This window comes from Danio rerio, chromosome 1, assembly GCF_049306965.1.
Source record: "Danio rerio strain Tuebingen ecotype United States chromosome 1, GRCz12tu, whole genome shotgun sequence".
In the NCBI taxonomy this organism is placed as follows: Eukaryota; Metazoa; Chordata; class Actinopteri; order Cypriniformes; family Danionidae; genus Danio; species Danio rerio.
In genome coordinates this window covers 29,895,770-29,922,819 of record NC_133176.1, presented here as the reverse complement: position 1 = coordinate 29,922,819, position 27,050 = coordinate 29,895,770, and the positions used below count along the sequence as shown (strand labels likewise).

General features: G+C 37.1%; 1 protein-coding gene across 22 annotated transcripts in view; it reads right to left on the bottom strand.

Moving 5' to 3' along the window:
• psip1a (PC4 and SFRS1 interacting protein 1a) overlaps positions 1-27,050 on the bottom strand; it is a 181,268-nt gene that overhangs the window by 12,032 nt on the left and 142,186 nt on the right. For all 22 annotated transcript variants that reach the window (XR_012400978.1, XR_012400981.1, XR_012400968.1 and 19 more), the window contains 7 exon segments: positions 21,495-21,571; positions 21,213-21,351; positions 19,060-19,143; positions 18,829-18,924; positions 5,498-5,560; positions 5,323-5,401; positions 5,130-5,223 (listed from right to left, as the gene is read on the bottom strand). Coding sequence is in view for 16 of the 22 variants with exons in the window: in NM_001020726.1 (NP_001018562.2) it covers positions 5,130-5,223; positions 5,323-5,401; positions 5,498-5,560; positions 18,829-18,924; positions 19,060-19,143; positions 21,213-21,351; positions 21,495-21,571 (632 nt within the window). In the remaining 6 variants the exon portion in view is untranslated.

Sequence of the window (27,050 nt, the reverse complement as noted above, 5' to 3'; positions counted from 1 at the left end):
AAAAAATTAACGCAATTAACGCAGTTGCAGGCTTTTTTTATTTTCTGTTGTGGCCGACGTGTGGTAAACATGCAAAGAAATATGGATAAGACTAAGGAAGCCCTTTTTGAAGGCAAGTTTTAGTATAAAAACAATTATTATGTCGCATCACCAGGCTGTCCAGAGTTTCCGGTGTGTCATTTTTAACTTTCGACTTCTGTTTTAATGGAATTTGATACCGCATGGTGAACGGAAAGAAAAACCACATTTCCTGACTTGGTGGTCCTTTAAGGTATCGTTGCTTACATGTTAGACTTTTATTAAGAATATTATCTTAATCATATTAAAATCGGATAATTGGTGTCTTATGTAAATGTACTTAGAAAGTGTCAATGAGGTCGCAAACTGTCAAAGACATTCCAATGCCTTTGTGCATGAGTCCTCTAATGTTTCAGTAAGTTTGACGTGTTTCCTCCTTAAATGCAAAAAAAGCATCTACTTCGCGTTGTTGTGTCAGAATCCTTGTGAAATACAGCCATACATACATTACATTACATACTTTAGAACGCTTAGTTTAAGCAAATTTGATGAACGCGATCATGTGTGTTGAATATGAAGGGAGTCGCTCCCCGCACAGTCCTGCGGGCGTTATGTGTGTGTGTTTGTCAGGCCCGTGCACAGACCCTTACAGGAGCAGGTGCTGCAACGCAATCGCAAAGTGATGAGCAAGTGACTCCTGAGAGGGGCATCTAAGCCAATATGGGCAGAGGGGCAGTGACACAGTGGCACCCCCCTGTGCACGGCCCCGATCTGTGTGCGCTGTGTGTTTCTACTTTATAATTAATGTTCTTAACTCACAGCAACACAACTTTACAATAAGTACAATGGTTTGTATTTAATACTTTATTATTATTATTATTTTCCAATTTCCATATTTGCAATGTCTGTATTTTGGCATTTCTTTCCAGTTCATTTAGAATCCAACTTGGAAATCATGTTTTCTTTATTGTCATTGATTGTTTTTAAAATTCAAATGGCACTAACATGCCTGTGTTTTAATTTCTGTAATAAATATGGCTGTCAAGCCAGGAATTTGATGGTGTATTTTGGGTATGTTGTTTACATGAAGAAATCTGTGTTACAAGTTAAACAAAAATTCTAATAAACAATATTATTTTGAATTTAAATAGTTTTTGTCTTGCGTTTACATTGATTTTACATTTGAATAGCCAAAATTACAAGTTTCAGTCTGTGTATTAATCGCGATTAAGTTTAAAAAAAAGTGTGATTAATTAGTTAATTTTTTTAATCGATTGATAGCACCAGTTTATTCATAAACTAATTTCGAGAGGATCACGTGCTTATGATTGACCATGGTTGGTCCTGTTAGCTATCACATTATTTACCAATCAGATGATTCCAAACAAACTATAAATAACCAGATTTTCTTACCTTAGTTATCTTCGACTTGAAAACGATTAAAATAGCAATTCGCCGATCCAGCAAACCAAACCATGCATAATGAACAACAACAACAATGCCCACGGCAGCTCACAATCATCCAGCTCTGCAAGGCTCCCAACCGGAGCTTGAGGCGTCAGCAAGTGGAACCGAATCACCCACTCTTCTTTCGCTAGACTTCACCGCCACGGATCCCCTTCTCCTTCCACCTCAAGACAACAAAACATTTCACCTACTTTATCATACGCCTCAGCCATCTCCTCCATTCACCCAACCAAAATGATACAGTAACAGAATTTCAGAAACCCCTTTCAGACCTCGGCATCCACGCTCTATGTACCCGCAATAAATCTGAACTCCTAAAATTGTATTCCAACACCACATTAGACTTTTACCCTTTACTGACCCCACCTGCAAGAGCAACCAATAAGAAATCCAGCTCCCTTTCACACTCCCTATCCACAACCTTTTCATTCTCAACTATTGCAAGGCAAAAAAAAAAATTAAACCTAACCAGACCCCTAGATGCACTCCCTCAAGACCACACCTCCAGGAAACCCAGTCCCCACAAGCTACGTCACCTGACATCCACCAATAGGATATCAACTAGGACATTAACAGTTCTCTTCATTTCCGCTCACAAACCATATCCCACCCCTTTTCCTTGACCTCCAGCCCCCCTTTTAGCTTTTTAACCAGTCGCCACATCCTTTCTGCTTCAGCTGCCCACTTTCATCTTAACATTCCCATTCCTCCAGTCCTTCCCCAAGCTCAAGCTCTTACCCTCCATCCCCAACTCTCTGCTTTTGTTCTATGACCCCAGATCAGTCCCCCCCAGCCGAATCCCCATTAAAACAATCCTTTCTACTTTCTTTCTCCTTCTATCCCCCCTTCACACACTAGCACAGACCCTCCCCATCATTCGACTCTCATCTACCCTCTCTTTTCAACTTCATGTCCTCCCTTCACCCTGTCCACAGCCACGCCCTTTCCCTATGCCACATAATGCTCTAGACCTGGGACCTCCAAAAGTTTCAAATGCTGCAAGGAACCAGATACTTTCAGGTGCCAACATTGATCTCATCACTCTCCTGTCAACCATTATACCTCCAATGACAAAGAGTCTGGCAGATTGCAGTGAGTTTACACTTAACCTTAAACAATCCTCCAGCACCCAATATTGTATACTGTCACTAGCTGAATTCAATGTCACCTTCGCTATACTGCTATCATCTGTTCCGTTTTCCCCTATAGGAGGTGCAAATTAAATTACTTTATAGTCATCAACACACTTCTACTCGTACCATAAACTCTTCGCTGCCAAGTGTGCCATCCATGTGACTCAGTGGAATCAGTGTGCTTACCGGCGGTTTTTTGAACACTGGTCTCCACATTCCACACTCCACAGTCTTCTTAGGTTGCCGCAATCTGTCTTCTGCGGTCTGCTGTTCTAGCCTTCACCCCACTTACCTCCTGCCCTTTCATCTTTTCCACTTCCGATTTAGCAAAACCTACCCCTAAATCTACCAGCTACTCCCACGCCCCCATTTGCCCTGTGCTAAAAGCTAATAATAAAAAATTTAAAAATTACCTGTCGACTCCAGTGAATATTCTCCACCTGGCTTTTGAATTACATTCTCACCCTAATAGTAATGTGTCTAAATTTCTTATTTCAGGTCTAACCCACTGATTTCCCTTAGGCTTTTCAGCTCTTCCTTCCTACAAGCTCTTCTGCCCTAATCTACAATCAGTGACCACAGAACTCCAAACAGTCGACCAATTAATAAAAAATGATTATTTCATAATCGGACCGTTCTCTGCACCGCTGTTCAGCGTTTCTCTTAACAGCGGACCTACCGCATCATATTTCTATCCCTAATATTTCTCAAGAAAAAATGCACAAAGTGTGAACTCCTCTCTATTCTCGGACATTAGAATTTTTCCATGCACATTATCCCCCAAGGTCACCCTTTATTATGCACCTCCTTCAGCTCTCCACTACAGTTCACAGTCTAGAAGACACCATTTGTCTTTCCAAACCCAGTCGCAATGAGCTCAACTTATGGATACTTTTCCTTAAACTATGGAATGGTTGTTCCTTTGTCTACAGCAACCTGATTTCATCCCCAGTAGATAACCTATTAACCTATAAATTAACCTATTTTCTGACGCCGCCCCCCTCTGTTTGTTTTGGGGAATTTTATCAGAGGCATTTATTCGCTTTATCATGCTGTTTAAATCTGACATGATATTCCACGTAGAGCTGTAATCGGGCCTTGAAAATTAGGCCTGATACAGCCCGAGCCTGACAGAATTCGGCCCGAGCCCGAAAGGTACATTTTGATTGACAGCTTTATAAAGCCCGAACCCGTTTAAAGCCCGACATTATTCAAATGTGCACATGCAAACAGCTCTTTTGTTTTTTTTCAAGAATGAGTCATTTATATGTTTTAACATAATTTATTAGTAACAAACATAGGCTATAGGCCACTTGAAAGTTGGAACAAAGAAATATAATAAGTCCTTTGTAACATCGTAACATTTCAGCACTCTAAATAGGCCTAGGTACATACACTTAGCCTTTAAATTGGCCAACACACCAATTAATAATAAGTCTTTCCTAACAAATTAAATTTAAAAATTCTAAATTATGATGGGTATTTGGCAATTACGAAATTAAGATAAAGACTCTGCAAGATTTGTTTTGCCACTTATCTTCACAATCTGGCATTAAGGTGACGGTGAAGCTGAATAATAAAAGAATAGCCTAATGCCAACATTAGCCTGTGTACACTGTCTACATTATGATTTTATGGTATAATTAACATTTATTTATAATTTAAAAAACCCTTTACTTACCAAGATTAGGTAAGTAAACAAAAACATTACGTGTTTTTGTGGAGGAACATTATTGAATCCACTGTAAATGGCTTTAGCGCAGTCCTGCGCTGATGGTATGTCCAGCAGCACTGAAGACCCTTTCACTGCTGCTGCTATAGGCTGAGATGCATAGTTCTGATTTGGCTAATTTTGCAACTTTGACCGCAGTCAAAATTCGTTCTTTTTGACATCATCATCTATTGTTTCACCTTTGCAGGGAGAGAATTTAATGTTGTAACAAACTATTTAATTACTTTCTCGCGCTAATCGAAAAGCATCACATGACAGTTCATTTACTGCGCAAGCCAAGCCCGGCCTGACTCGACCCCGTCTAAAAGGATAGAAATTAAACCCGAACCCATCGGGCCCCACCAGGTCCCGTCGGGTTCAGGCAAAAATCTTTAGCTCAAATTCCAGGAATTCCACAACTCATGAGAACCCTGCTAATTAAATGGGCGAATATGTTTAAGTGAATTTGTGTAATATGTGTAATTTTATAACATTTCACAAGATACAAATATTTAAGGTTCAAGTCTGTGAACTTTATGTTGTAGTAAATCATGTTAAAGTATCATCTAATTTTGTTTACCACAGGCATTAATTTACTAATTAATTGAAAACCCTGATATAAAACTTTAGGAAAATATCAATGGAACCAAGTGAAGCATTTGTCTGGGTTATTATGTCATTCCTTCAATGCTCTATTATTATTTGACAAACAACCAGCCAATGAACATTGGATTGGAATATCTGTAACATAACAGAGCAGTAGGATTATTTACATGCACATTCAATAATAATCCCCTGACCTTGGTAATTCCTTTGAAGCCTGTTGTTGTAGTATTATTGACTTCTCTGTTTTAGATTTCCTTCCTCTGCGCTTCAGTAACATAATTGATGTACCTAATTACAAACAGAAACACATCACATCCATAATCATTGATATGCTGCTTAACTAGACAAAAAAACAAAATTTAAGAGGTTTCAAAAGGCAATCGACACCTGTTGATAGGAAATCTAAACCGGAACCGCCTGCAGTTGGGCTTGAATTTTCTGTATCAGAGTCTTGTTCAGCATCACTCTGTTAAAACCAAATCAAATATTTTAATTCTCAAAGTTATGTCATGGCCATGTGACCTAATCACAGGCACTACCAGCAAAGTATAAATGTTTTTACCTTTCTCTTCCTTCCTCTTTTAGCTTTGGCAGTGACATTTGTCGAATCTTTCTGTGATAGGTCCTGGAGACAAACAAACAAACAGATAAAAGCATGAGCCATTTTAAGGCACATTATGCTACATTCAAAGCCACATTCTATATTCCACAGTATATACTACACCATTATTCACCACAGAAAATGCACAACATTTTTTTTTTTTTGTTTTTTTTTTTAGAAAACTAGGGATTGAAGCAAAAGATTCTGTGTTTGAGATTTTGGAAATCATTTCATTTTTTTTTTCTCAAAACATCATGAAATTTGATCTTTGAAATGAATTTTGATCTCCCTGATGTTCCTATGCTGAAGTTCCTATGAACAATGTTTGTTTGAGCATCTATCTATATATATATATATTAGGGGTTTAATGGTTCACAAAAATCTTGGTTCGGTTCGATACGACACAGTGGTGTCACGGTTCGGTACATTTTCGATACAGCAAAAAAAGAAAAAAGACAAAGGATTTTTCTGATTGAATTTTTTTATGTATTAAAGCTAAAATCATAAAAGTATGATCCTGTTGTTTTTTTCTTTTACTTTAAACAGTGATAGAGCTATACTTTCTGCTTAGCAGCAAATAAAACAAATCCTTCTTTATACTCAAAACCAAAAAGCTGCTTATAAAAAAATAAATATAATATTGTAGCAGTTAAACAAATAAAAAGAAAAGAACAATTTAATTTTTGTATGGAGCTCAGTTTCAATCTATTTTTAAGTATTTTTTTATTTTCAGAAAGATGATGTCCACCTTTTCCTCAGACAGCACAGATCTGCATGATTTGATGGTCACCTGCCATTTTAGTGGATCTTAAAGCAGGAATTATCTGACTGAAATGGGCTTAATGTAACGGGGCTCTATTACGTTTACTATTTTCTTAAAACCCCACATTTTCACTACCGATTAAGATCTCTCAGATGTTTTTTTTCCACCACTGTCTTGGGGTGAGCTGGGAGGGATGCGGTGGAGAGGGGTGTACGATGTATTTAAGGGCCAGGGCGGAGATGCACGATTTCCAAAAGACTATAATTCGTTTGCGGGCATCCAGGAGTCTCCCGAAGCTTCCGGGAGACTTGGGATGTCTGGGAGTACATTAACGTTACTAGCCATTTTGCAAGCTAGTGTAGCGCCTGCTTGGAGTAGTGTTTGGAGGTTGGCTCTTTTGTGTCAGGGGTCCAGGGTTGTTGGGGAAACGGGGGCGGAGCCAGCACAAGCAGCCAGGCTGACACAGAAGCTAGCAAGATTGCTAATGAGCGCATGCTTTAATAAATTGATATTTTGAGTTCAAAAGCGATGGTCTACTGTTTAACATGACAGCAGGGAAGGCAGCATGTTGTCTGCCACGTCATTTGGGATGCCATGTTGAGCGTTGTTGCACTGAAAACATTATATTTTGTACTTATTCCTTTTTATCTTTTTAGATATTAGTCTGAATTGAATCGTTCGGTTCGTAATGCGTACCGAACCGAAAGTCTCGTCCTGAACGGTTCAATATGAATATGTGTGTCGTTACACCCTAAATATACATATATATATATCACGAGTACAAATCCCTCCCTCCACTCTGCTGTCAATAGTTGAAGACTTATTTAGGCCTTTTTACATATAACAAGTGAAAGTTCTGTTTTGACAATATTGCAAGTTCACTAAAAGCTGGCTGGAATTATTAGATAAATAAAACTTTAGTTATTTTTTTACATTAATTTGTAATAATATACATTGTTGTAGTACACTCATTGATTTAAACAGTATGTTAAAGGCCTATTTCCTTTAAGTAAAGAATTATTAGATTTATAGGTGTGCATTTTAATTTATTATGCATCAAATGTGAGCTCCAAATTTTTTCTTGATCAAGACATGTTGAATTCTTTTTTCATAATTTGCAATGTTTCCAAATTGCATTGTAATTTTTCATTAATTTTTTTTTTTAACTTTGTTATATTATTTTCTGTGGCAGTGTATTCCACTGTGGCAACCCCTAATAAATAAGGGACTAAGCCAAAGTAAAATGAATAGATGAATTATCTTCTGTAAAGCTGCTTTTAGCCATGACAGCTTTGACCCAACTTGGCTGTCAGAGCGGCAATACTCCCCCTGGCTATACAAGACTGATCGTGGTAAGTCAGTCAATTCACCCTTAGGAAAAAGTATGCTTACTTAAAGGTCAAGGATAAAAGTATACTTTATTAAGTAAGTATACTAATTTCAATATACTAGTAGTGTACTTGAAATGTTCTTCCAAAAACCCATTAAGATACATTGCAGTGATTAAAGCTGCACACTTTGTGGATAAAAAATATATAAATATAAATGTTAATTTTTAGCTTGTGTGGTTGTACAGTTCAAATAATTGTTAAGTTTTTTATTGCCGTCACTAAAAGAAACAAATTAACACCATGACTCCTCGTGTCAATGTCAGTCTAAACAGCTGAACACGCCCGGCCGCACCCTCAACCCCCCCTCAACCTGTGAACCTAAAGTAAACACTGCATAATGTCAGAAAAGTAAATACAGTAAATGAGTGTATTTACTTTATGTAGTGTCTTTTAAAGTTAATGTAAAACAGATCAAACAGAAAAAAAAAATTTTGTTACTTATATCTTAAAATACATCTTAATAATTTCTCCTACAAGCTGGTCTGACTGCCTATGTGTGAAATGCAGGTATCATGTCTCCAAAGTAATGCACATTGTAACTTCCAGGCACGGCTATGTCTAATAAATGGCTGGGTCATACTTTCAGGCGAAGCCCAAAAACAAGATTTGTCTACTAAACCTGTAATGGCAGTTTCAGTTTCTAAGAAAGCACTGCCCACTAAATTTTGTATTTAACTGTGTACTAGCTGCAGTATTACAGAGATTTTTCCACGAATGCCACAGCGATGGCGACTTCTCATTAAAGGATTCTGCTTTGAAGATACCTGAAATTTCTCCTGGTTTTGATTGTTCTTTAAAGGGCACCTATTGTAAAAAAATCTACTTTTCAAGCTGTTTGGACAGATCTGTGTGTTGGTATAGTGTATAGACCATCATACTGGGGTGATATGAACACACCCAGTCCTTTTTTTTCAATTTAACTACAAAAAAAAGGGTCGGCCAATTGGAACTGTTTTCAAATCGATCGCACCATTACGTAGGTGTGCGATCCCCCCGCCCACCGAATTGATTGACAGCTGCGCGTATTAACATATCCTGAGTTTGCCGTTTCCGCCATTATCAGCGTGTACGTCGAAGCGATGGAACCAAGAGAACACCCTTGTGCTATTTTAGGATGTAAGGCTCAGCACAAGAGCCTTCACCGTCTTCCTGCAAATGAGCAACAGAGGCTTAAGTGGCTGAGTTTTATCTTTGAAGACAAGGTGCCTGAAAATGTACCAAAACTGTTTGCGCTAACCACTTTAGCGTAGACTGCCTCGAGAACGAGTGACAATACAACTCCGGATTCGCGAGTAAATTGTTTTTGAAAACTGGATCAGTTCCTACAATACGTGATCCTGCCTCACTTCAAGTAAGTATTACATTTTATGTACTTCTAGCCTTAGCATTCTAATTATGTTAAGCCGATGAATAGCATCTGCGGCTAAAGTAGCTTCGGATGTTTTTTTGCACGTGTTTACCTCTTATTGTGCTTTTCAAAAACAGTCTAAATACTCGAAGCTGCAAATGGTAGTGTTTACGTGAAGGGGGTTTAGCCATTAGAAACAGAAACCATAGAAAAATAGCAACATTGTAAAAAGCAGTACCACTGGCTACAGCTAAAGTTTGTTGTTGTTAAATGTTTGTTGTACTGTAATGGTAAGCCGAAACGAATAGCATCTAAAAGTTAAAAGCAGCTAAAGTTGCTCCGGATGTTTCTTTGCACGTGTTTACTGCTATTATGCTTTTCTAAAACAGTCTAAATAATCGAAGCTATAAGTGGTAGTGTGTTCAAGAAGGGCTTTTAGCCATTAGAAACAGAAACCGTAGAAAAATATAAACATTGTAATAAAGCAGTAACCAGTACTGGCTACAGCTAAAGTTTGTTGTTTATGTGGGATGTTTGTTGTAATGTGTATACTGTAATGTTAAGCAGAAATTAATAGCATCTGCGGCTAAAGCTACTTCGGATGTTTGCGCGTTTACAGCTATTGTGCTTTTCTAAAACAGTCTAAATACTCGAAGCTTTTAGTGGTAATGTGTACATAAAGGGGTTTTAGCCATCAGAAACAGAAACCGTAGAAAAAATTATTTACATTGTAATGAAGCATTACCACTGACTAAGTTACAGCTAAAGTTTGTTTTGTATGTGGGATGTTTGTTGTAATTTTTTTCACTGTACTTGCACATGGTCTGCAGTTGTTTACAATAAGATCGGTATGTTTTAATCAAATAAAGGTCATTTTAAAAAATGTATGTTTTCTTACAAAGGCCACGACGTCGACAAAGAGCAACAAGGTGGATGTTGCTTGCCAGACCTTTTCACACATCTTTACACAGTGTTGGTACCCAGTTGTCTTTTAGGACGCTTCAGGCTAAACGCAGGAGTACAAGTAAGTTAAAATTTCTCAGTTTATTTTAAGTTGCTGCATTAGAAACGTGTTTTATTATCTTTATAAACGTGCAATGAGATTAATCATAAAATTACACTATAGGTGTCCAGACAACAGTATCCAGTTTTGAACTGACTGTACCATTAGCGTCCTCTACTGCGTTTATGACTTCAACACCCCTTAAACCTTCACTAAAAAGACCTCGTCTGGAGCTGGAGGAGGAGGAAGAAGAAGAAGCCGAAGAGACTTTGACAGAGTCAAAAATTATAGCCCAAGACTCGGATGTGACATTTGACCCTGCAGAGGAATGCACATCTGCAACTGAACCAACAGACTTGTCGTGAGTTTATGCATAATGTAAATTATTTGAAAGATTGTGTATTGTCATCATACCATTCATCATCATTTTTTTAAAATTATGTACATGTGTATATTTATTTTTACAGAATCCAAGAATGCCCAGTTCATAACATTGCCAAGTTCATTGTCTATGAAACATGCTTCATGGAGCTCTTTAGTGACTGCCCAGTGTGTCAGAGGAGATGTGATGTAAAGTCACAAAGGCTTGGGACATTTCTGAGCGTACAGCAAGTCTGCCCACACTGCGAGTTTGTAAGAAAATGGAACAGTCAGCCAATTATTGGTAGTACTCCAGCTGGCAACCTGCATCTTTCTGCTGCAGTCTACTTGAGCAATGCATAATTTTTTGTAGTTGAAAAGGTAATTATCTATCAAAATTTATCACATTTTTTTTAGAAACATAATATAAATTTTGTCACAGGGTGCATGCACATTGTACTAAAAATTCTCCTCTCTGTTGTCAGGTATTTGCTGCAATGAAACTACACATTTTTAAATATAATTCATTTCGCCGTCATGCAAGACTTTGCATTGAACCTGCTATTGTCCACAAGTGGAGAAATTGGCAGAGTGAAATGCTAGAACAGCTCAGTTGAAGAGAGAATGTGATTGTTGGAGGAGATATGAGGGCTGACTCCCCAGGTATTTAGTCAAAAGATTTAATTTCTAATTCAATACAGTCTAATAAAAAAAAAAAAAATGAAATACATTATAATTATTCCAAAAATGTGTTTAAAATAATTATGTACGGTTTGTTCTTGAAGGTCACTCGACCAAGTATGGGAGTTATACAATGATGGACCTTGCAACTAACACAGTGGTCGACCTACAGTTAGTCCAGGTAATACAGAAAACTGTTATGTGAACTAGCATAATTTTTGGATGGAAAATGTGTGATTTTTATCTATTTTTTTTACCTTATTTAAAATTTTATAGAGTAATGAGGTGGGCGGCAGTTACCATATGGAAAAAGAAGGCCTAAAGAGAAGCCTTGACTTGTTGGATGCCCGCGGTGTTCATCTGGAATGCATCATCACAGACCGACATCCTCAAATACAGAAATATCTCAGGGATCGAAATGTCACTCAGTTTTACGATGTGTGGCATATCGAGAAAGGTATGTCATTTAGCAGTTATTAATTTACTTAAGATTAAATTGCTATTTACAGTTCTCACATGTTTATTATTATTTTTGTGTTGTCTTTTTTTCTTTAATTTCCAGGAATTTCCAAAAAACTGGACAAGATATGCCAGATAAAGGGGTGTGAGAAGTTGCGTAAATGGTTACGTAGCATCAAAAACCACATCTACTGGACTGCTGCATCATCCACAACAGGTCCTGAAAGAGTGGCAAAGTGGACCTCTATCTTAAACCATGTACAAGACAAACATGTACATGAAGACATCAATTTTCCGGCTTATCTGCATCCGCAACGGATAACAGAGACAAGAACAAATGGCTGTCGGCTGGTAAGTTGTATACAGACAAATAAAGTATTCTTTGCGATTACAACTAATGCAAAACAGAGCTTGTTTCTTTGTTCAGATTTGTTTTTGATTTAGACTCTAATACCTTACATTTTTGCTTGTTTAGCAACGATGCCATTCTACAAGCTGGAGAAAGTTCTCGCTAACAAGAGAATATTGAAGGATGTGGCCAAGCTAAGTCCTCACCACCAGACGTCAACTGTTGAAGCTTTCCACAGCGTCATACTGCGGTTTGCACCCAAAAATGTGGTATTCGCATTTCTGGGGATGCTATGCAGGTAAAGCCAATGATCAGAAATTAATATTTACAATACCATACAGTCTTGTCATGGTACGTCATTTACATTTTTCTTTTTGTTAGGTTGTACTTGGCTGCACTTAATTACAATGAAAATGCCGGGCGTCCCCAGGCCACATCAGCAACTGGTAAACCTATTTACAAGCTTGCCTTTCCAAAGGCAAACAAAGGAGAGTATAGAGTCCGAGAGGTGAAGACGCAGCAAACTTTCGGTATGTATATAAATGTTTATAGTATTATTAATACTTCAATAAATAAAAAAAAATAATTGCACTTTACATTCACAATGAAAACTCGCTACTCAAAATACAAAATTAAGTTACTAAAGAGATAACTGTTATATTGCACAGGTTATGTAGAAGAGCTGCTGGACCCATCACCCTATGTTGATGAAGTGTTGGGAATTCACATACCACCTGCTCTATCATCAGCCTACGATAGACCTGAGATGGAGGAGGCTATCTCCAGCAGGGTGACCCGCTTCAATCAATAGCTATCCTAAAACCCACATAGCTGCCCTGCTCTTCAGGAAACTGTCTCCGAATCTTCAGCACCACACAGGCAGGAATCACTACACGGACTCTCCACCCGAGGAAACCTCAACACCAGCTCACAAAGCTCCGATAAGCCAAAAAGCGGCACTGTCTAACAAAGACATAATAATGAAAGATTGTTTTAGAAATTGCACTACAATTTGAACTTGGGAGTTATCACATATACATTTTTATTTTTTATAAAATAACTAGCTTTAACAACATTTCAGAAGTCATATTTTGTTTATTCAACTGCCAATGTATGTTTGTATGTGTTTGTAGATATACTGTACTTTCTAATGTTCATGGACAATTGTATTTCATTCAACAAAGTGACTACTTGGAGTTTATATTTTATATTTGCACAAGGATACATTTTATATTTGCCAATCAAATTTTAATTTATACTTCAATATAAAGTTTATATATGACTCAGGAATTGAAGCATCTTTTCTGAAGGGTTGATGTTTCTATGCCATACTGATTTTTATATATTTTAAGAGTTTATATATTAATGTTTAGTAAATTTAAAATTATTTTTCAATAAAAAGTACATGCATTACTCAGCCTTTAATGAAGTCATTCAAATTGTCATCTCAGAAATAGCAGCAATAAAAAACGGTACTTATTTCATTTTTATTGACATTGAGGTAAAGTTGGTTTTATATTCAGATATTCGGACATTCTCCTTAATGGTATCATTTCAGTAAAGTATTCTTTGCAAATTCAAAATAGGGAAATCGTATTAGCAGCAAATGACAAAGTACAACATTGTTTACAGTCAAGTAGATAGTTTTAATGTTGTTTACAAGTCATACTTGCATGCTAAATCCGATCGATTGTTTAAACTACCATGGTAAATAATACAGGGACTTCTGAATGTGCGGATATAAAACCAACTTTATCGCTATTTTATTGACTAAACAGCGTTAATGTGCTTAAAAAGAAAGCGAGCATGCAGATCATGAACAAGGTAACCTGCTATTCTTTCTATTTATTTAAACTCACTTTTGCACTACACGAAGTCGCAGGGGACCATAGTCTGCTTTGTATATATTCGATGCATTTTGCAAGGAATAAATATTGAAGCAAACGGGATCCATTCCTGGATGCTCCGTCATGCACGAGGGTTGCATTTCCAGTTGATCCATTCGTCTTCTAACCTTATTACACGACACAGGTATGCTGTTTATTATCTTATTCGATGTCTTTAGAGCAGCAACGTTAACATAAACTGGAAATTTACCTGCGGTATCTCCCTGCTGCATACATTTTCAGCCTCAGTTGGCGTTTTTTCACAATTGCCACACAAGCACCTGCCAATATTTGTCAACGTCAATATTCATGAATTACCAATAAATCATACCAATGCAAAATTTATCTTTGTGGATATCTTTATGTCTTGTCTGTGTTTGACGTAACGCATGACGTTCGCGAACTTTATCAAACAAATTACGGATGGCGCATGCATAGTTACATAGCGGCTGTAAAAATATACAAAAACATAAAATATTTTGTATGTACCACTCTGACACATTCTGGCACATTCGGATTATAGACTCCTCAACAGTCGACTCTGCTTGATCTGTGTCCGAGTCTGGGTCATATATGTAGGGTTGAATTGTGTTCCTCTCACTCATGATGACTCTTACTGTCTGCCTCTGCGATGTGGTGCACAAAGCAGATGCGCTCTTGGCTCCGCCCCCTTGTTAAGTTGGGCGGGCAGTCGAAGCTCATTATCATGTTAAACAACACACCCCAAAACAGCAACCCGTGTACACGCCTCTAAATTTACACTTTTTAACACAGCATAATAACAATATCTGAATTGCGTTTTGATCTGAACCTACATTAGCACACTCAGAAGAACCATAATATTAGTACTAAATCTGAAAAAAGGGCTAAAATATGTGCCCTTTAAATTCACAACATCTGTAACTGACAAGGTATCCACGAGCTGCAGCAAGAAAACTGTTCCAGACATGATTTTCTTCATCATTTGTAGTGCAAGCGCTTACAGTTTATTGCTGTTGAGTATGATTTAATAACGTTATATAAAAAAATGAACACATTGATCAATAGAGAATAATGAGTATCTAAATATCCAGAATGGCTTGTGCTGTAATGGACCCTTTTCAGGTTTACTGGTTTCTCAGTAGCGGAAGGCATCATGCTTTTGTAAACTTAGAGCGCAGTGGATAGAGAACAAGAAATATTATTTTTACAATCCTATTTGCTAAAAATAATAAAAGAAAAACTTGTGTTATCAAGACTTTTAGAAAAAGGAAAAAAAGGTGTGACACTGATAACCACAGTCAGAAAAGAGAATAACGTCAAATTTATTTTCAGCCCCATAGATGCTGCATTAGAAACACCTTGCATAAGCTGTAATTAGCATATATATATATATATATATTTGACGCAAAGATGAAATAATGCATTCCTAAATGCATATACATGTTCATACATTTAAAAAAATCTAAATATTAATATGACTGTTAAATGCGTCATAACGGTCATGTGAAAAGAGTCCATGACACGTTCCAATTCTCTATACTTTGGTAAACGATAACTTTTTTTGATGCCTTTTCAGCCACAACCCAATATTGGAAATCACCCATACACACTCATTCACACACACTCATACACTACGGCCAATTTAGCTTATTCAATACACTATTCACTCAGCCTATATTTCAATAATAAACATAACAAAAACTGCCTGCTAATGCATGGCTAAATCTTCAAAGGGAACAGTGTTACATTTTAACCTCTTTCACCTCACCCTGCTTGCTGTTTCACTATCTAAACAATGAAAACATAATATAAGTCAAATTTGTTTCATTTTGATATTATGATTAACAGACACCAAACAGCCTCGTGTTGCTGCATATTTATATGAGCATCATCTCCACTCTGCATATTTCTAACAAAACAGGGCTTAAACATAACTGCCTCCTTTCATTTCCATTGAAAAGAATGAACTTTACCCATTGCAGAATATCAGTTTTAATAACCAATAATGGCCATTATAACAGTATAATGTACATTAAATTTAAACGATAAAGGTAATCAATCAGTCAATGTGCAGAATCAGTGTATGTGGTTACATAAATTAATATATTAGCTTATCTTTGCGCTCAGACAAAACAGTTACCTGAGAACAAGTGATTCAAAAGACATTAGATGAATTTGACATTAGATGAATTAAATAAGACAACAAGATGAATTTAATATCACGTTTAACAACTATAGTGAGATGAGATCATCCAGCAGATGAACTGTCTGACATGCACTACACTCTCACCAGGGGTTTATGCTCACCCGCTGAACTACTGGCTGCAGCTCTTGGCAGAGAGTTTGCATGTGTGTGGTCACGTGATTTGCGCTTTTAGCCATGTAACGTTACTCGAATGAACAGAGAACTTTTCAGAATCGCTAAATGAAACGCCGTTGTATTTCCCGCGATTTCTCTGCGCCTCTCTTGCGTTTCTTCTCTCTGACTCTCGACTATTTTGACAAATACACACAGACGACGCACGCTCACACTGAGTCCAAAATAGGAGTTTGTGATTGGGCCAGCCCAATGTCAATACCGAAAAGAGGCAATGGGCTGCAGAGTGTCACAAGACGATGATCAGCCCGGCCCAAAAAGTGCGTCGGCCCACCGGGAAAGTGCCCGGTCTGGCAGATGGCCAGTCCGCCCCTGCATTTAGTACTTATTTGAGTTCAAAAACACACGCAATATAGCCCACAGTGAGCGCAAACCTATCATCTGTGTCTGTAATCTTCACCAGCACATGCAAACTCTGTTAGAGAATAATTTTGTCATTCCCAGTTCATAATAGTCCAAAAGGCATGATTCAGGTTGTTAAACACTTTTGCTCCTGTGTTTCGCCAGGTTTCTCCTTTTTCCGCGCTTTACTCTTGCGCTTGTCCTTTTCTTTCTGTATGGATCAGATGACGGAGACACTTCAACAATCACGTAACGTTACACATTATTATCATCAGCTCAAGAAGTTTGTTATATCAAATATAGACGCGATCATGCGCTCCCGGAAGAAAGCGAATACCGCTCGCACTTTTAGACAGGCTCGTAAAGCAACAACAGGACACGGCAGATTTTGTTCTTCTTTGCATTGTGTCTGTTCATCCAGACGACGACACGGTTTGTTTGAGCCCAGGTCATCCATGGCTGGTTATTTTATGCATATAGTATATCCATGTAAGCTCTCGGCTGTGTATTAGAACATGGCGGATCCTTTGTTTACATTCTGTCTAGCTCCACGAGCTTGTGACGTATCTCTGTAACCAATCAGCGTTTGGCTGCGCTTGTAGCTCCACCTTTTGGTACCCTTTCTCGTTTTTGGAACCCTTTCAAAAGGGTGCCGAAAAAGTGGTACAGTATGGTTTGGTTCGGTACGCTTATTGACAGTGGAAACGGAAATAAAAGCGTACCAAACCGAACCGTACTGTACCACTCAGAGGAAACGGGCCATAAGGGTGTACTCACACTAGGTACGATTGCCTCAAACCATGTTGAAGTGCGTTTGTCCTCTCTTCCCTCGTGACAGTTTTTGCAAAAGTAAATCTAATTCAGCAAACATGTTTATTGATGCAAATGAAATGTAAACTAAATGGATCATAAAGTTTCCCTTGGTAAGGTTATCAGAGTGCTCAAGGTGGTAACCCCCCAGGACCTATAAGATGAAAGACACACCGTCAAGGGCAAATTCCAAGTTCCATTCTAAAAGGCACATTCAAGGGGTCCAACTGCGAGGTAGCCCTCCCCAAACAGGGACACAAGCTTCCCCCTTGGCAAACATGCTTTGAATCAACAAACTCTCTAATCATTGCTAGAAATTATAAGCAAGGCCAAACTCAAAACAAAGCAAGCTATTTCATTTTTTCGATCTAACAACAGACATGTCTTTAGCTGATAATTTAGCAGTGCTTTAAACTGCTAGAGCAGTGGTGCTCAACCCGGTTCCTGGAGATCGACCTTCCTGCAAAGTTCAGCTTCAACCCTAATCAAACACACCTTAACCAATTAATTAAGACCTGAACAGCACTTGATAATTACAGGCAGGTGTGTTTGATATTGGGTTGCAACTGAAATCTGCAGGAAGGTCGATCTCCAGGAACAGGGTTGGTAACGCCTGTGCTAGAGGATCAGCCATGCAGAATGTCTCCCTAACTAACTCTCTCAATCTCTCCAGAACATGCATTTTGTAAATAGATCTATAGTATCTGTACATTTTCATGATCATTACTAAATGTTTGTGTCCATGTGGATTGCTTGTTTTCCCACACAGAATGAGGGTTACTTTAACTTACAGATAAAGCTGAAGTTTGTACTAATCTGTTAACCATGTCAAATTTTTCAGGTCCAGAAAAATTACTTGATCTTTGAATTGATATACAGTTAAACCGTGAGCTCAACCAAAGAGCAGATCAGTTTATTGTCATTTCAATTCTGCTACAATTAATGACAGTCAACCTTATTATTTCTAATTAAAAAATAACTTGACATAATTATATGTGCTAATTTATCTACAAATTATAAAGCAATATGTCAGCTAACCAATCACAACATATTTTGTTTTTCGGAAGGCGGGCCATTATCAAATCCAGAACAATCTGAGCCATTTGTGCCAGGCTGTGGAAAAAGGTTTTGTAATATGTAATAATAATTTTGTAATAATGTAAAAAAATAAATAAATAAATAAAAAAAAGTTTTCAAACCACCAAGTATGAAAGAATGTTCTAATACACCTGAAAAACAGAATCAAAGAATTCATGACTAGCTTGATCCAGATATTGCACATAAATGTCCTCATGTTTTTGTGCCTCTTGTCTTGTACGCATACCAGCCATATCTTTTTATTCAAAACAGTCTTCTCTCCTTAACATGTCAAAAAAGACTGTATTCTTCCCCATTTACATTGTCGCAATAATTCTCTTTTGCACATGAATCAACCCACCAAACATCTTCACCTAAGACACACCATGAAAGTATACTTTATCTTTTGCACATAAGTCAATCCACCAAACATCTGCACCACACCACACCATAAAAGTACTTACTTCATCTTTAACAAGTCTCTGATCAGAAACGTCCATGTCACCACCATCTTCCTTCTCAATGTCCACCTCGTCCTCCAGCCCCTCACTGTGAGCAATCTGCATAAGTTCAAACACACAGGCTCAACATGCAGAAGATTGATATGCAAGTTTGTCATTAGTAGATCCCAGTCTACATGTGAAGAATCAGAAATTAGTTTTTTGTGCTGAATACAGAGATGAATGGAGACATACTTGAGCTGACTTTGTCCTCTTCTCATCATCTCCCTCTTCATTGCTGCTCAAATCTTTAATTGAAACTTCTCCAACCTTTTTTACCTGAAAAAAGCAACAATGCATTTGGAATAAACCGTTAACTGTTTCAATCGCAGTATCAAGTCCTCTCAACGGGTTGTGCAACTCTGATAACCATCTATAGCTGTTAATGATCTAGACTAGCAGACACATAGCACGCACGCACGCGCACACACACACACACACGCACGCACGCACGCACGCACGCACGCACGCACGCACGCACGCACGCACGCACGCACGCACGCACGCACACACACACACACACACACACACACACACACACACACACACACACACATACATACATACACACAGATTACACTCACTATACATTCCCTCCAGTCAGTCTTATTTAAATGTTAAGTGTGAAATTCAGAGTGTGCTCCTTGTTTTCCCTGATCTGTTTGAGTTTTTGTTTCTGTACTATTTCATCGTATGTGATTGTTAGCTGCCTACCTCAACTCTTTCACCTGTTTTTCTGGATTACGCTCATCATTACAATTTCATTGTCTTTGTTCAATTTGCAAGCATTTGTTGGTTTGATTTCATACTGACAATGTAGGGATGTTTGCCCCAGCATGATGCTTTATAATGCCTACTATTTTGCATATATGGATCATCTGAAAATACACTCAGAGACCTGTGCTTCCTACACAAGTGGCATCACTGTGGATTATTCCATTCTGAATATCAGTAAAAAGAATATTTATGGTATTCTCACCAATTTTCACACCAGAATTTATGAAACAGAATTGGATATCCATTAAGTAATCTTAGCTAATTAATTTAATAATAAAAAAACAAAATACCAATAAAGCTATCTCCTAAAGTGAAAGAAATGCTTTGTGTAAAAATACTTTATTAGTTACACTAAGTTCAATGTCCTTCATTGAATTTTTTTTTAACTCCTACCAGTTGTCCTAAATTGTAAAGTGTCAAAATTTAATTTCTCAAACTACCTTTTTAGAACTATTTGGGTAGAGAGAAAAATCCTTCAATCAAAAATATTTGTTTAGTAGTAATAATCTTACTCAGTCAATCATTGAAACCACTAGAGTTAATCTAAATTCCTCCACTCTGCTTGACTGGATATTGGTCACTAATCCTGAAAGAATTGTTAAATCTGGTGTAATTTCTGACTAAGTGACCATCCTATTATAATAAATCTACATTCAGAAAATAAAAATACCCCAAATATATCCAAATCAGGCAATATAAGAATATTAACTATGATTTTTTTTATGCACTTGCATCAATTATTTGGTACAGACTTAAGTTATTTCCCACAGTTAAGGTTAAAGCCTCTTTGCATTATGCTTTCATATGCCGATAACGTAAAGAATTTCTTTCGGCTTGCTTTTTGAACAGCCATGTTTAACCATTTTTGCCCAGTCTTGCTCATGATGGAGTCATAAACATTCATCTACACTGAGGCAAGTGAGGCCTGCAGTAATTTGGATATTGTTGTAGGGTCCTTGTGATCTCTTGGATGAGTTGTTGCTATGCTTTTAAGGTACATTTGGTCGGCTGGCCATTTTTGGGAAGGTTTTCCACTGTTCCACTTTTTTATTTGCTCATACTGTGGTTGGTTGCAGTTTTTAAAAAGGCTTTATAATTTTTTTATAGACTGGTAGATCTCAATTATTTTTTTATTAGTTTTTGAATTTCTTTGGATATCGGCATGATGTCTAGATTCTGAGGATCTTTTGGTCTACTTCACTTTGTCAGGCAGGTCCTATTGAAGTGATTTCTTAATTGTAAACTGGTGTAGCAGTAATCAATTTAGGGTGTGGCTAGAGAAACTGAACATTTTGTTATCCCTTAATATTAAAACCCGTCAATTTAAAAACTGCATGATGTGTTTATTTGTGTTATCTTGTATTATTATTTAAATTTGTTTGATGATCTGAAATATTAAAGTGTGACAAACATGCAAAAAATAAGAAATCAGTAAGGGGCAAACACATTTTCACACCACAGTATTTGTCCAATGCTTAACACTCATGTGAGTATTATATTTGTGTATAGAGTGAAAAACAGTATCAAATCCTCATATCACATTTCTGTCTTAAACAGTGAGACAAAAGCACCTTGTGTCCATTAAGCTCCACTTTAGGATTGTTTTCAATTTCCCACAAGCCTTCATTGAAACCCTTCCTTTTGTTAGGTTTGCCATATTTGTCTTTATTGGTCAAATAGGGGAATATGTCTTTAGGACCCAGGAATGCTCTGAAAAGTCAAACGAAATACATATAATACAAAACAACCAGAACAAACAAGTCATAACTCGATTGATCATCTCAAATTATCCTTAGATTTGAAATTTTACAAAAATGTAAAAAAAAAAAAAATAGTTTTTAATTTCAACTTACGTTTCATGAGTGCCAAAAAAGAAGATGGGAAATTTTATATTTGATGGTTTGACAGCACCATCTGGAATCTCATCAATCTGAAATATAACAGAAACATACTTAAACCCCTGGGGTCTGCAAACTACATGTTTTAATAATAATAATAATAATAGTAATAATAATTCATTTTATTTATAAATGACGCCTTTCTGGACACCCAAGGTCGCCTTACAGTAAGCATCATCAGACATGCTAAACAACTTAAACATTACTAAAAACAATCATTGACCAAACAAGTTAAAACGCAATAGCGAATATAAAAGAACATAATAAAAACATGATTAAAAAATTGTTAAGTAAAAGCCTGCTTAAAAAGATGGGTCTTTAGACGTGATTTAAAATTGTGAAGACTATCACTGCTCTTAAGGTCTACTGGAAGTGAGTTCCATAGCCTAGGAGCCATAGAGCTAAAAGATCTGTCTCCCATTTTGCTCAGTCGAGTGCGAGGTGGTGCCAGAGTGAAGTTGTTAGCTGACCTAAGGTTACGAGAAGGGGTGTAGATATGGAGAAGTTCAGTGAGATATTGAGGAGCGAGATTATGAAGTGCCTTGAAAGTTAGAAGTAATATTTTAAAATCAATTCGATATTTTACTGGAAGCCGATGAAACTGATAGAGGAGTGGTGTGACGTGCTCGTGAGATGGGGTCCTAGAGATGACACGAGCTGCATGGTTCTGAACCAGTTGGAGTTTATGGAGAAGTTTGGAAGGAAGTCCAGAAAGGAGTGCATTACAGTAGTCAAGACGTGAAGTAACTAATGCGTGGATAAGAATGGTTGTGTAGCACATAACATAAGAATGGCTGTTTAGCACATAATCCGTTAAAGGAGGTTAAAATATATGGAGCGAGTTTAGTATTTAAAGTAATTTATGCAAAAAACACAATGTACACATGCAGAGCCAAATTTGCATACATAAAACCAAATTCGTGTGTGTAAAATATTTATGTATTTTCACAAAAACAATTCAAGTGCACAAAATAAAAATACATTTTCATAAAATAAGTTTCACAAATGTAAAACACCATTTGCAAATGTATAACAGTGTACAAAAAGTTTTGAATGTTTAAAATTTGCAAATTCATCCTGAATGAGAATGTGCAAATCCTTTCACATACGACTCCCCCTGGATACATGTGTTTGTATTTTTGAGACTTTCCTAGCAGAAGCTGGCAATTCGTACCTTTCAGCCAGTCAGATGAGAGCTGTATTCCATGTCACCCATTCTGCACACCTTTTGCGCAGTCTGTACCTCTCCAGCATGGCGAACGAAGGAAATAGATGTGCAGACTTCAAGCCTACTCTTTTTTTAACGCAAAAACAAAACCAATAGAATAGTTTCACATTACTTTGCTTTTAAAAACAATTAGCTCCTTTTCTTATGTGACTGTAGATTGTATTGTATTACTTTACTCCCAACAATGCAACAATGTCCTGCTTAGACTTTTGAATCGTAAATCTCCAAATGATCGCTTAACAAGATTGTAGTAAAGAGAGCATTGTCCCTTTAAGCCTATTCACTGTGTTTATTCTCTTCTCATTTCTATTGGTTGTTTAGTTACAACAATTAGAGAGAATGCACTGAGTTACGTTGTGTACGGGAAGTCCAGTTCAGTATAGAGGTTGCTCATCACATGGTCGGAAAAGCTGCCAGTCTGTGTCGGAGCACAAAGTTGTACATGAAAAGAGGATTTGCACATTCTCATTCAGGATGAACTTGCAAATTTTAAACATTCAATAGTTTTTGTACACTGTGAAACGTTTGCAAATGGTGTTTTGCATTTATAAATATGTATTTTTATTTTGTGCACATGAATTGTTTTTGTGAATATATACAAGTACTTTACGCACGTGAATTTGGTTTTATGCACGTGAATTTGGTTACGCATGTGTACATCGTGTCTTTTGCGTGAATTTATTTTGAGTCTTTTCTGTCTCCATAAGAATACTTTCATTTATCATCCCTTATAGAAAAGTCACACGAATTTTACATGTTATCACACAACATGTGAAATTTATGTGACCACATGTGAAGTCAATGTGACTACTTGTGGACAACATCACCGTCTGGAAACCATATTGTTCATGATGATGACCCATACTATCCTGTGGATGGCTGGCAATGAAATCTACATGTGAAATTACACATTCAATTTCATTTGAAAACATGTTATAATACATGTGAAACACAAGTCAAATGCACATGTGGAATGTGTGTATTTTGAACATTCTGTGTAAATTCCCATGTGATCACATGTGAAAAACGTGCATTCCCATGTGAAACTAGTGATCACATGTGAAACACAAATGAAATTCAAGTGTTTGCAAGCTTGTAACATTCATTCAACATGACACCAATATATCAGTACACACACACAGGGTGTTTTTGTGATTTATGGGGGCTTTCTATAGTTTTCCATTGCTTTTATATTTTGTATATTTGCTGACACATATAAAATTTTACTTTTTTAAAAAATCTTTTGTGACATAAATAAACCAGGGTGACACGGTGGCTCAGCGGTAAGCACTGTCAAGTTGAGTCCCGGCTGGGTCAGTTGGCATTTCTGTGTGGAGTTTGCATGTTCTCCCCGTATTGGCATGGGTTTCCCCCACAAAGACACGCCTCACGGTTATTTAAATTTTTTTTTTTTTTTTTCAAAGGGAGAAGTCTGCCATTTCAGCTCCTTCATACATTCAGGTAAGTTTCAGGTAATGTTTCTATTTGTTAGAAAAGCCCCTGTGTTAAAACTGCTGAGTATGACGGCCTCCTCAGCCATCTTTTCAGTACCCTCTGTTAAGATGATTTTGCTTGGGGTTTATACAAATTAATTTACAATTGTCATTTATTTTCTTGTCGGTCTTAATTAAATTTCCAATTACAATAAGACAGCTGTATTATATGAAGACAAGCTTCGAGACAAGAGCGTGAATGAACGAATTACATGTTGTCTACTCAAATCAATGATAGAAGCTGATTTCTTTCAGCACATCTTAAAATTATCCATATCAAGCTTTATTTGAATATATTTTTTATGTTTTCACAGAGATTCAAATGTGTTCCGAGCTTCTTTCATGTAGAAAGGTCAGTCTAAAGTGGTTGATGATTGGCTCTTGCACTAGTAGGCGGGGATTCATTCCCCATATTGACCGACTATTTTTCCCATTCAAAACCATGAGTGACATGTCTTGTGTATTCTACAGTCTTTATAGCATCCAGGATAAAAAAAAAAAAACATGTAGCAGTTTAATGAACATATATAATTTCCAGATTTGTCCTGTTTGTCTGACACTCTCTCTCTCTCTCTCTCTCTCTCTCTGTGTTTGTTTTGAAGAAGTTTTTGTGTTGATGAAAATTAGATATTTCTAGATAGACTAGTATTGGTGTTGCCAAAATTTGTAACAGTGGTTGATTATGTTTCTCTCTTTTGAGCAGAAATCAAGTTTAAAAAGTACTTATTAAAGATGAATAATTCAAAGAAGAAGCCTTACATATTCTAGACTTAACTTATCTTCCAAGTACGATGCTACAATTAAAGAAAGTGGGCAGTTATGTGCATCAGAATTATAAAGGTTTTTTTTCTTTTTTTTCTTTTTTTTTTTTTGCACCATGGTCTGCGTAGATTGTATTTTGATTGCCTGGAAGGTATGTTTTTTTAAATGGGTATTTTCACTATACACATCCTAGTTTTACCATCTTACCCTACCGATTCCTCATATCTATGTTCTATATGTTCCTCATATCTATGTTCCTCATATATATGTTCTATATCTATGTGTGTGCTCAGGAGCTCAACAGAAACGTCTGTGATTGGGCAGAATGGCCATCGATGCACTTGCTTCATTCTGCGTTGACACGGACACTAAAGTAGGGTATATTAACAGTAGAGCTAGAACTTTGTAACTATTAGAATTACCAGACTGGTCATTCTGACTGTTCTAATATAAAATATTGTGTAACGAATATGGCTGACCAGACACATAAAGATTTTGCATTTTATTCCACAACCGAGCCAACTTTGCCAGAGAAGACTCGAAACCTGATTCCAAGGTATTTACGACCCAAAGGAATGTGCCATGCGGCATTAAACACAGGAACGACTTACAAAGGACTCTTTAATCTGCTTGTTTAACACTTATGTTTTCATATAAACTTTACTCCCTTTATGTTTAATCATATGTTTTGCAAAGTTTCCCTTTCTCTTGTATTATTATTTTTGGTTTTAATACCCCTGCATATAATGTTTAACTGTACCTAAGCTAAACATCCTCTTATACTGTTCAAGTTTGGACTTTTTGAAAAGCTTACACGCTGTACAAATCGATCGTTGACATTTCATTTTAATATGAGTGCAACATATTAACATTTTAAAAGACTTTAAGATTTCTGTCCCGATTTGCATAAAATTTGCCTATGCAAATTCTTCTGCCTCAGACAAAGAGCTGTAAATTACTATTCAAGGAAGTTAGCTTCTAATTGGTCAACTTTCCATGGAGGGTGGATCCGAACCCGCCCTATAAAAGTTGAGGACCCAGCTAAACTCCCACTTTCTCTCTTCGAAACTACCCTCGGGGCTCTGTTCAACCTCTCTTGGAAACCCTCTCTCTCCCAACTCCAGGCAACCCCTTTTTTCTCTGGAAACACGTTGTTTTGAAACCTTCTTCAAACTCAGCAACTTCCTCACAAACCTAAGTATTGAAACCTTCAAGAAAGACGGAAACCCAGACGGAAAGGGTTAATCGCACCGCGCTCGGACATTTCATACTCCAGAACTTTTGCGGCGTCAACCTCAAACACTACAAACCTCATGGAGAACAAAGGATCAGCCAGCCAACCACGTGCTTAACAACGGGAGCTCGGACATCACAAACAGACTGCAAGTATCACCTTTCTCCCAACATCTAAACTGGTGTGAGCTAAGTTCAACCCTAAAGAGACAATAGAAGAGTTATATTGAATTTGATTACATTTGGTTTGCTTGGTTTGTTCTTACAAACTTCGAGGCTTTCCCATCATTACATCTTCTCAACCTCTTACCTCACGTTACTTTTCCCTATGCTTGTATGAATGTGTGTTTGTGTTAGGTGTTAGTTTCTGTTAGATTAGTCAATAAAGTTTCATTTTGTATAAAGAAAGGTGCCTGTGTATATTAATGAATCTAATGTCTTGAACTTTGATCTTGCTACCCTGCTCAAATTTTATGTTGATAGCATCGCTGAATGATTCGTTTGTTCGGATCAAAAGAGTCGATTCATTTGAAGCCCCGTTCAAATGAATCTTCCTCCCGCTAAGCTAGCCTGCTATATAATGTTCCAGAAGGTACGCGAGCAATTGAAATCTAAATCATAACTCACAACATTATAACGGCGGGAAAGGTGCGGGAAGAATAACCTTGAGCTAATTTACTACAGTAATAATGGTTTAGGTATGCGAGCACTTTAATCTACATTATAATTTGTCACAGATTATTAATGTGGATATGCGTGCAAGTTAATCTACATTATTATTATAATTTGCTACAT